The sequence below is a fragment of the Pristis pectinata genome, chromosome 19 (assembly GCF_009764475.1).
Source record: "Pristis pectinata isolate sPriPec2 chromosome 19, sPriPec2.1.pri, whole genome shotgun sequence".
Lineage (NCBI taxonomy): Eukaryota > Metazoa > Chordata > Chondrichthyes > Rhinopristiformes > Pristidae > Pristis > Pristis pectinata.
Genome location: NC_067423.1, coordinates 11,584,670 through 11,596,790, shown reverse-complemented (window position 1 = coordinate 11,596,790; position 12,121 = coordinate 11,584,670). Strand labels below are relative to the sequence as shown.

General features: G+C 44.4%; 1 protein-coding gene across 1 annotated transcript; it reads left to right on the top strand.

Annotated features, from left to right (window-relative positions):
• The first annotated feature begins 8,927 nt into the window (after positions 1-8,927).
• On the top strand, positions 8,928-9,469 carry LOC127580277 (ferritin heavy chain-like). The gene is given in 2 exon segments (XM_052033479.1): positions 8,928-9,414; positions 9,417-9,469. Coding segments are annotated over 2 exon segments (528 nt in total). The 5' UTR covers positions 8,928-8,939.
• The last annotated feature ends 2,652 nt before the right edge of the window (positions 9,470-12,121 follow it).

Sequence of the window (12,121 nt, the reverse complement as noted above, 5' to 3'; positions counted from 1 at the left end):
TCTCACTGGCATTGTGTCCACTTCTCAATTTGTATGAGGTGCTACTTTTTGACTCAGTACAGCACAATTTTATGTTGCTTCTTCCACAGTCTCCACTAGACCAACTTCTGCAGTCAACTCATTATCACATAACTTTGATATTTTCTTATATTTCTATGGCAGAAGTTAAGGGACTGAGAGGTCAACTATATTCATATCCTATTTTCACACAATAGCTCTGGACTGCATATTTACAATTATCACTCCAAGGTCCCATTTCGGAATGTCAGGTGTTAACAGGTAAACTCAAACATGTTTAAAATGGTTTCCCCATAGATTAAGTCATAATTTTGCTTATGTCTTAACTTCCTTTCTTTCCATTTTAAGACTGTTTCTCTCAGCCTTTGTTAATGTATGTTGATGCAAACCAAATTGTTTTTTTTCTTGCCCATTACCCATGACTTATTACAATGTCCCTTCCATGATGCAAAGCTTCACATACAAGTCATAGAGTCATACAGCACAGAAACAGGCCCTTCGGCCCAACTCATCCATGCCAACCAAGTTACCTACCTGAGCTGCTCCTATTTGCCTGCATTTGGCCCATATCCTTCTAAACCATTCCCATCCATGTACTTGTCCAAATGAGTTTTAAACATTGCAGTTGTACCCGCCTTTTCCTGGTAGCTTGTTCCACATAACCACCACTCTCTGTGAGAAAAAGTTGCCCCTCACATCCCCTTTAAATCTTTCTCTCTCACCTTAAACTTATGCCCTCTAGTTTTAGACTTCCATAGAAGCATAGAACCATACAGCACAAAACAGGCCCTTCGGCCCACCATGTTGTGCCATCCATCAAACCACCCTCACACTACCTAACCCCTTCCTCCCGCATATCCCCCCATCCCACACTCCTCCATATGCCTATCCAACAAGCTCTTGAACCTGTTCAATGTATCTGCCTCCACCACCACCCCAGGCAGTGCATTCCATGCACCAACCACTCTCTGGGTGAAAAACCTCCCCCTGATATCTCCCCTGAACCTCCCACCCATAACCTTAAAGCCATGACCTCTCATCTTGAGCATTGGTGCCCTGGTTCCCTACTCCGGAAAGAGACAATAACCATCCACCTTTTCTATGCCCCTCAGGATTTTATATACATCTGTTAGGTCACCCCTCAGCCTCTTGTGCCTCAGGGGATAAAGCCCCAGTCTATCCAATGTCTCCTTATTACTCAAGCCCTTCAGTCCAGGTTGCATCCATGTGAATTCTGTCTGCACGCTTTCCAGCTTAATGGCATCCTTCCTATAGCTGGATGACCAGAACTGCACACAGTACTCCAAGCATTGTCTCACCAACGTCTTGTACAGCTGTAACATGATGTCCCAACTCTTGTAGTCAATGCCCTGACCAATGAAGGCAAACATGCCAAATGCCTTTTTCACCACCCTATGTACCTGTGTCGCCACTTTCGGGGAACTATATACTTATACCCCTTGGTCTCTATGTTCTTCAACACTCTCCAGAGCCCTGCCATTTACTATGTAAGTGCTACCCTGGTTTAGCTTACCAAAATAAAAGCCTTCATTTGCCCATAAATTTGACATCATGTTGATTTAGCAAAGACTCACTTCCAAGACTCTTCTTACATGAATCATATACCTATTACACTTCATTTGCTTTTTCACCTTTCTTCAATAACTGATCTAATGCAAGATCTGAAAGAAATCTGGCAAAATACTGTCTCATGCCTAGCAGTGACCTTAGTTCTGCAGTGTTTTCATGTCTCCTTGCAATTGCTTCCACTTTTTCTTGATCTGGTTGCAATCCATTTCATCTACTTTTAGCCCAAGATAAACTACTTCTTTTGAGCTTTATTTCATGGCTCTCTAAACATTGAAACCACCTTGGCAATCCTGGCCTTACCCCACTAGACATATTCCATTTATCCTATCTATCTCTCTCCCTTCCTCTTTGTAATTTAAAACTAACTTGTTTTCTCACTTTCCCAGTTCTGATGAAGGGTTTTTGACCTGCAACGTTAATTTTCCAAAGATGCTGCCTGATCTGTTGTGTGTTTCCAGCATTTTCAATTCTTATTTCACACTACTGAGATTGCTTTTGGTTTATTATCTCTGCTTGAAACTTCCATGTTGATGATGCATCCATTTTTCTGACAGTGGAAACATTGTGCCACATTGAGCTGATATACATGGCTTTAGTTGCAAGTATAGTAGCTATATGCAGCAGCTTCACCAACATGCTTTAGAACTCTAACTTTCTCTATCATTTTGCCACTATAAACTGCAGTCATAATTGTTCCTTGTACTGAATAAGATTCTTTGGTATTCCTAGATATTACAATTTTAGATGCAAGATCCTATGCAAGTTTCTGCATGTTAAATAACTTTGCTTAGTTCATTAATTAAACTATAAGTTAACAAACTTGTCACAGAACATGCACCCTGAAGTCAGTTCCTTCAATGAGCGAGCATTTTCATGGTTCCTTCTGCCTGACTACTGATTCCTAGCTCCAAATGTGTAGCTCTCCTCAATTACTGATGGGTCAAGATTGAAATGACCCTTCAAATCCTTGTACCTGTCACTAAACTGAAAATTTGCATCAAAACATCTCTACCTTTATATTCCATACTCGTTGTAACAAAAACCAATATTCCATTAGTCTCCTAAATATTTTCATGCTAACTTTTTATGTTACCTGTGCTAGGACCCACAGATCCTTCGTACCACAACATTTTATAGTCTCCCTCCTTTCATACTCCATCTGTCAACTACTTGCCCGCTTACTTAACCTAAGCACATTCCTTAGCAGGTTCTCAGTGTCCTGCTAACCCAGATATTGTATCATCAGCAAATGAAGCCATGATGCGCTCAATCTGTTTATCCAAAGCATTAATATGGTTAAAAGTGATTAAGGCCCCGGCACTGATCTCTGTGCTACCACACTAGTTAACAACTGTCATTCTGAAAACGATTCATTTATTCCAACTCTCTGTTTTCTGTTTGTTAACCGCTCCCCTATTGTGTCACCCACAGAGGTTTGTGTGAAGAGTTAAGTCTTTGAAAATTATGCTTACGTGCGGGCAGTGCTGAGTGATCCAAATAGTCCTCCTGATTCTTCCTCACTGTCACAAACATATGCTAGCCCCCCAGAGAACCCCCATTCAGATTCCCTGAACCATCCCACCCCAGACCACAAGTTCAGCAACTCCCCCCCACCCCCAAGGTTACTGAGGACCACTGGTGGGCCAGGTCTGAAACCCCCTTCACTGGCAAGCACCCCGAGGGATGTTCACTCTGCATCCCCTGTCCGATGACCACTAGGGAGATGGTCCAAGGCCCAATATGGGGTGAGGTTCAGGCCCACTTCCCCCATAAAAATTTCAGGAGGCTTGCCTGAACAGGTTTCCAGGCCAAGGTGTGCAGAGAAGAAAGATGGGCATGCACGGTACTGTAGCCGTTTGCGTAACGCTTTACAGCGCCAGCGACCCGGGTTCAATTCCGGCTGCTGTCTGTAAGGAGTTTGTATGTTCTTCCCATGTTTGCGTGGGTTTCCTCCGGGTGCTCCAGTTTCCTCCCACATTCCGAAGACGAATGGGTTAGGAAGTTGTGGGCATGCTATGTTGACGCCAGAAGTGTGGCAACACTTGCGGGCTACCCCCAGAACACTCTACGCAAAAGATGTATTTCACTGTGTGTTTCGATGTACATGTGACTAATAAAAATATCTTATCTTAAGATGGTCCTTATGTACAACCTGGGGATCACTAACTTGAGTGAACACAGATCTCTACATTTCAGTAAAAGCCACCTAAAATAAAATGATACCGTGCATCACCTAAACAGACCAGGTAGCTGCTAGTAAGGAGTAGACTAAATCTAAGAGTCAAATCATATTTACCCACTTCAAACTGTAATGCAGTAAATGTTCAATATTTGTAATTAAAAAGACCTCTTTATTCCTATTTAAGAAAATGCAGATGGTTTCCTGTAATGATTCTGTAGCAGTGGGTCATCTGCTGGAGCAGTATAATTATTTAGACAATTACAATGCAGATATATGATTATTAATTCCCATATTCCCCACATGCAGTAATTTTCTTTTTGTTTCCACAGATAAGTACATAATGATGTTAAGGCGTCTTAAACCCCTCTGGCACTCGGGTTAGCTTGTTAATGAGATTAGTAGAGTTTTAATTTAGATTAAATAAGGGGTTGATAGGACTGCAGCCTCCTGTTATTTTGCATTACAAAAACTGAATGCAGATAATACAAAGCTGCTTAAATGACAGCACCTTCAGTGCAGTTAATTCAATATAACTGCTCATTAATCGTTTCTTCTGCTTACCACCCTACCCCCACCCCACCTCCAACTCCCTCTATACTCACTGTTCTTTCTGACACAGGCAAAATTAAATTCAGATAGATTTATAAACTCCATCTGCAATCAGTTCCTAACAGAGAGTACTATGTAAGTGTTGGATTGCCTTGTTCTTCAGTTCTGTTTTGTAGATCGCCACCCTTGACTAAAGACTTGAGAAGCTGCTCTGATGACCTTACATACCCAATCTTAACCCAGCCAGTATTCGCACCAGAGTCAACCTGCTTAATGACAAGCCCCAAAGACCTAATGAAAAGAGAATCTGGGATCTGGGCATTGTTGGCAAGACTGGCATTTAATGCCCATCCTTAATTACCTTTGAGAAGTGACAGTGAACCATTGTAGTTCTTGTGGTGAAGGTTCTCCCACAGAGTTATTGGGGAGGGAGTTCCACGATCTAGACCCAATGACGCCAAAGGCATAGTGCCCGATGTGGAGGGGAACATGAAGGTGGTGAAATTCCCGTGCAACTGCTGTCCTTGCTGTTCTTGATGGAAGAGGTGATAGGTTTGGGAGGTGGTCCCAGATAATCCACAGCGAGTGCAGAGGGAGGTACATGGTAATGAGCACATTGTAGTTCTGGGAGTCATTCTGAATGCTGATCCATTTATCTCCATTCAACGGGATGGGGTGTGGTTGCAGGAGAACTCCCCTCTCATTCACCTGTCTCTCCGAGCAGCAAACTACACTTTTGTACTGTAATCTCTTAAACAGACGTGAATCTACAATAAACTCAGTTCATTGTTGAACTACTTTTTTGTTTAACACCAAAGCCAATGTTGAGTTTATTGTCATATGCACAATGTACATGTTCACACAGGTGCAGTGAAAAACTTACTTGAGCAGCATCAAAGGCACATAGCATCAGACACACAACATTCACAAAAAAAATTAACGACATAAAATTATGCAAGATAAGATAAGATATATTTTATTAGTCACATGTATATCGTAACGCACATGAAATACATCTTTTGTTTAGAGTGTTCTGGGGGCAGCCCGCAAGTGTCGCCACGCTTCCGGCGCCAACATAGCATGCCCACAACTTCCTAACCTGTACGTCTTTTGGAATGTGGGAGGAAACCAGAGCACCGGGAGGAAACCCACGCAGACACGGGGAGAACGTACAAACTCCTTACAGACAGCAGCCGGAATTGAACCCAGGTCGCTGGCACTGTAAAGCGTTACGCTAACCGCTACACTACCGTGCCTACCCAAAATTATAGATGAAAGAACACAATTAGAACAAAGAAAGCCGAAGTCCATTATAGTGCAAAGTGGTAATGGTATTGCTATACTGAGGTCGTGATTAGTCTTGTGCAGGTTGGTGCAAGAACCAAATGGTTGAAGGTAAGTTCTTGAACCTGGTGGTGTGGAACTGCAGGCTTCTGTATCTCCTGCCCAATGGTCGCTGTGAGGAGATGGCATGGCCTGGATGGTGGGGATCTTTGATTACAGGTGTTGCCTATCATGCAGATACTACCGATAGTGGGGAGGGATGTGCCAGTGATGTATTGGGCTGAGTCAACTACTCTCTGCAGCTTCTTACGTTGTTGTGCATAATTGCACTAAATTAAAGTCAATTCATTGCTTCCACTGTGGTTGCAACCTGGAAAACAAAAGACAGGGTGCAAATTGAGGTCCATATCTGCATTTCTCCAACACCCCACCTTAGCCCAAACATTCCAAAACTAGACAAAGCACTAACACTCAGTCTGGTACAGTTCCTAATCCAGTCCAAAGGCTGTAGGTGTAGATAATAATCACAAGATTTTAGTGCAAACCAAACTAGTTTAGAGGAATATAAATACTTCATCATCTGAGGATAATAGCAGAGGTCATTTGTTGAACATTAGTGATGTAAAGCATACAGAATACTGTTCATTCACTGTCATCTGAATAGTGAAGGGAGACTGGGATAATTTAGATGGAAAGAGAGGCTTTTAGTTCAAGACATGATGATACACAAAGGAAGACTGGAATCCTTTTCTACTGATCATCCCAATAAGCATTTATTTGGATTATGTTCAAGTTTCCACTGTAACAAATTTAAAATCAACTGTACATTCGCATTTCTTTTTACATTTCTGCATATTTTATGTAAGAAAAGCAGTAGTGGATAATGCCACTGTTCACTAGAGTTAGCAACCATTTGATCTGCCCTGGAGTCTCTGCAAATTAAAGACTGATATCCAAGATATTGTTGCAATCAGCTCAGGAGTAAACAAATTATTTTTTTCCTTTAAAGAAATTTCTTCTTTTATTGGTTATAAAAGCATTGGTGCTAAGGGAGAAATGTACTGCGGCTGGTCATAAGGGAGGAGCCTATCAGTAAATGAAGAGGCTGATTGGCCATAAGCCATTAAAACAGACTACTCACATGACCAATAGTAAAAGTGTGGTTGGGAAATTCAGAGGCAGGAGGTCATATGATCCCAAATCCAGGAAAGTGGACACCAGAGTCTGCAGCTGTACCGGGAAAGAATTGGCCACTGCTTTTTTTTACCAAAAGTATAGTTTATTCAAAAGATATACGGCTATTCAATCCAGGGAATTGCATTGTACAGAGAAGATGCATGGGGGGGAGGGGGGTGGGAGGGGTTGTGGGGAAGTGAGGGGGGGGGATTACCTAAAGTGGGAAAATTTAATATTTATGTCATTAGGCTGCAAGGTCCCAAGACAGAAAATGAGGTGCTGTTCCTCCAGTTTGCGCTTGGACTTCTCCTGGCAGTGGAGGAGGCCGAGGACTGTCATATCAGTAGTAGTGTGGGAGGGGGAGTTGAAGTGAGTGGCAACGGGGTGATGCAGTTCGCGGCTATGGTCACCATCCCCACCCCCTTCCCCACAACCCCACCCCCCCCCCCCCCCCACCATGCTTCTTCTCTTCTTCCCTTTCCTGGCCCTTTTTTTCCTCTCTTACCTTACCTTTGACCCATCCCCTGGTGGATCTGCTCTCCCCTCCTCCTCCAGACCTGCCTCTCACTATCTCTTACCTGCATCTACCTATCACCATCCTGTGCCCACCCTGCCTCCCCTCTTTTATCCACCTATCACTGCTCTGCTTTTCCCTCCTCTATATTGGGCTTCCCCTTTTCCTATCTTCAGTCCTGAAGAAGGGTCCTGACCCGAAACATTGACCGCCTGCTTTTCTCCATGGATGCTGCCTGGCCTGCCGAGTTCCTCCAGCATCATCGTGTTTTTCATCTCTCCAAAAGTAGCTCTGGGGAGGGAATATGTAATTGGATACAATTGCTCTACACAGACATCAGTAACGCAGTCCAAATTAACAGGGTGGGAAATGGAAAGCTTCCAATCAAAACAGGAGTCAGGCAAGGATGCTCTCTCTCCTTTGTCTTGTTTGTGTTGTACTGGGCCTTTTGCCAGATTGGACACAGGCATAAGTCAGCAGGGCCACTCAGGTTAAAACCTCCCAATATGTGGATGATGTTGCTGTTTGTTGCTCAGACTCCACTGTCAGTCCACAGATTGCTGATCCAGCTGACCTTGGGGGCCAGGGTCAATCACAGCAAAAAACGAGCCTTTATTCTTTGGTAGGTGGTCCGTCCTGTCGTCTGTTCCCTTCACCGTCAGATCTGATTATATGAAGATGCTGGTAATTTGGGGCACGTGACAAGAACCAGGTGGAGCACATGGACAAGTGGAAACAGGAATTGGAACTATGGGAGTGGTGCTCCCTTTTGGTTACAGGAAACAACCTGGTCATCAGGTGCAAAGTGCTCAAGGGTATTGTAGTACCTGGCGTAGATGTAACTCGTAGACTGCTCTTGTCCTATAGCAGTCACTAGATCTCTCTTCCATTTCATCTGGAGATCCAAAGTCAATTATTTCTGTGGGGTTATGATGTACGACCCAGAGAAAGGAGGGAAAAATGGCCCTCATTCTGATCACCACCTTTGCGTGTGGCTGCACCAAGCTGTGTGTAGAGCCAGGATACGTAAACACCAAGTGTCACTGTGTGCTAAAGTCCGACCTGTCCCTGATGTTATGATGCATGGGCTTGGCCATGCTGCCATGGAACATTCTATTCAGCTGGGCCATGCCCCACTATCTGTTCCTCACAGAAAATTTTCTACAGAAAAAGCACCTTTGACTACAAGTCAACTAAACAGTGGTCTTCACAGAACATCCTCAAGCCCCTGTTGGAAAAGGAGATGGTGGATCCCACTGGATGGTTTTCCCGAGCAGACTTTTGGCAGAATGCTTTATCACAAGAACTGTCAAACAAACATCAAGGTGTTGTTTGGCTGGTGGTGAGAAGGGCCATTCCTGTCAGATCCTTCATGCACAGCTGGAGCTCAGTCCCACCTCACGTTGTCTTCAAGGTGGGTCTGTGCAAATGAGACTGTCATCCCTCCCCACTTGACTGTGTGTTTACCAAAAAGAACTGGAAAGAAATGACGAGATTTGGGTTGTATTCTTGCTTCAACAGTGTTTGAACAGAATAGAGCCCAAATCTCGCAAAAGCCTCCCTTTTTTTTGTAATAACTACTTTTATTTTGATTTAAGCAACCTTTTGTGTCAGAACCAGTGCAGGATGACTTCCCAAGTGTGCCAGAGTTACCACCAGGAATGCGAAGCTAGCGTCAACCGGCAGATCAACATGGAGCTTTATGCCTCCTATGTCTACCTGTCCATGTCTGCTTACTTTGATCGGCATGATGTGGCGTTGAAGAACTTCGCCAAGTTTTTCCGGGATCAGTCCCACGAGGGGCGGGAGCATGTGCAGAAGCTGATAAAATTCCAGAACCAGTGTGGAGGACGCGTTATTCTCCAGGACATTTCGAAACCTGACCGAGACAAGTGGAGCAATGGCCTCGAGGCTCTGCGGTGTGCCCTTCACCTGGAAAAGACCGTCAACCAGTCTCTCCTGGAGCTCCACAAACTTGCTGCCGACAAGAGTGACCCTCATATGTGCGACTTCTTGGAAACCCACTACTTGCATGAGCAGGTCGAGGCCATAAAGAAGCTTGGAGACATGATCACCAATCTGTCTCGCATGGGAGCACCCCAGACAACATGGCGGGGTACCTGTTTGACAAGCATACACTGGGCGAGAGCAGCTAAATCACCAAACCTCAGGAAATCAGTGTGCCTACGTTTCCACTTTCAGTATTCTTCAATGTCTTTCTCTTGATAGTTTTTTTAATCGTGAGTCTGTTTTGGTACTGTCATTTTTGAATTGGGTGTTAACTTGTTTGTGAATTAAGTGAAAAGGTAAATCTAATGTGAAACTTTTCAATCTTTGTACCTAGTTTTAATTAAAGAAAAAAGACCAAGTTGTTGTAAACCATGTGGCACAAAAGTTGAGGATCTGTGGCTAAATAAAAGTTGGTAAAGGTAAAAAAAAGAAATGACAACGTTTGGCACAATTCCTCCCAAGCAGCTGCATAACACAGGGCTCTGTGCTCCAAGAACTGTACCCAGGGGCTCACACTGAGACCAACATTGACTGCTGCTGGAAGATCATCAATTTGGTGAAAAATGCACTTTGCTCTTCCTGTAATTTGCTGGTCTTCCAGTGTAAGGAGGTGTTGCATACGACTGGGTGCAGGAATAGAACTGAGGGAGGCAATGAAGCTAAGTGCTGTGGGAAAAATCCAATGTATGGGGTCCTTTGGCCTTTGGGCACTGAGGGGCCAGGACTTGTGTAATAACGTCTCAAACTAAACACCAGTGGAATGCTTTGGATTGAAAAATTAATGCCATCTTGACATAACATAATTAATGTTAGTGAATGGTACAGATTCCAGCATCTGCAGTCCTTTGTTTCTCTACTTTTGGAGAGCATGTTCATTGTGCAATATTCTGTCAAAGGCCTTTTCCTGGTCCAAGCTGATCAGTAACTGTCCACACCGCCCATCCCACATGTAGACAATCATATTCTTGAGTACTCCAAGGTTGTCAGAGATCCCCATACCAGATACAGCTCAGGTCTGGTCCAGCTTAATCACCGGTCCTCGATCAGACTTGGACAGAATCTGGCAATCCACATTTAAAAGTGAGGAATGTGCCAATTTCCAATCCCTCTCCCCCTCCTGCTTGTAGAGTAGGGTGATGATGCCCTTCCTCAAGGATTGTGATATCACTACCAGATAAAAGCAGTGCACTATACAATTTCAGCAGGTCTGGGCTGATCCAGCCCCACGTACAACTCAGCAGATAGGTCTCCGGCAGTTTTATATGTCTCAAGGAATGGATAGACCTGGTCAGTTGGTGCAGAGTCAATGGCTGGTCCAACATCCTACATGCTGCCATCTAAATTTTCCGAGACAGAGGACAGGAGGTTGTGGGAGGCCCTCAAACGAGGAGGTCACCAGCAGCAGTGGGAACTGCTGCAAGGTGGCCAGCTGTTCATTCACAATGCACGCTGATTAGCCAGAGCAGAGTGTTTCTGTACATTACATGTACGGCAGGTCGATGGTCACCAACCATCTCTCTAATTCTGGTGATGGCGGAGTTGCCTCTGCTCAGCAGGATACCCAGGCTGGAGGAAGGGCCATCAATAACTCCTGACTCTACCAATTGCCCGTGAAGCCACCATTATGACCACTGCCGATAGTTACCAAGGTGCAGTTAGCCACACTCCTGCAAAAAGAGCAGGTGGGACCTCTTATATGATAAAGCTGAACTCTTGACCTCACAATGGCCCTTGCACCTTATTTTCTACCTGCACTTTCTCTGTAACTGTATCTGTAACACCATATTCTGCATTCTGTTATTGCTTTTCCCTTGTACTACCTCAACGTACTTATGTTTTGAAATGATCTGTATGAATGGTATGCAAAACAAAGATTTTTCACTGTATCTCGGTACATGTGACAATAATAAACCAATTACCAATTACTTTGTCGAAGCACCTCAAGTAGCAACACGTCGCACTGCATACATTAACTATGAAATCTTTAAACCTATTGTTTTGTAAATTTTCACATCGCCACAATCACACTGTCCCATCATGCCCACTGTATGTGTAGACTATTGCGCTTGCACCAGGATCAGGTATAGGTCCTGATTGCCCAGTGGGGTGAGTTCCACAGGGATGAAGCTGGTGGCATTTCTGAGGGAAGACCAGCTCAGTTCTCCATCTCAGTTGTCTTCCTCCAGACTTCTAGGTTGCTGCTTCCACATCCTGGAACTGGGATATGCCCAACATTGCGTCACTCTCAGAGTCCTGGAGATGAGCTGTGTCGAATGCTGCACCACACCAGTATCCCAGACCTGGGGAATATCAGATGCTACATTCACTCCCACAGCTGGAGGTGCATCTAACACCATGTTGCTTGCAGATGCCCAGAGCTGGGGGGCGCTGGGATCTTTGTTTCCCTTGACGTTCTTGGCTGGGGGTTCTTTTCCATCTCCTTTCCACCCCTTTCATTCTGTTACTCATTTAATCTGCTGTGTCAACTCCGAGGTATATCTTCAACGTCAGATGAGGAGCAGCCACTTATATCTGTTTCTCTGGGACATTTGTCACTTTCTGCTTCACGTCTCGGAATTGTTGGAAGACATTTGATTTGTGAAGGCATTTTTTAAAATTCTCTTCCTCTTCTCCACCTGCCGGTCTCTGGCCTGTTCCCTTGCTGTCTCCTCCATTGACTCTGTGGCCTGGGGAAGAGACTGGGGGCTGATGAATGGGACTTGGCAGCTTGAGATGACTGGATTTTCCTTCCTTTTGCTGGAGTCTCTATGGGGGGAGGTGACATTATTTGCCTCCTA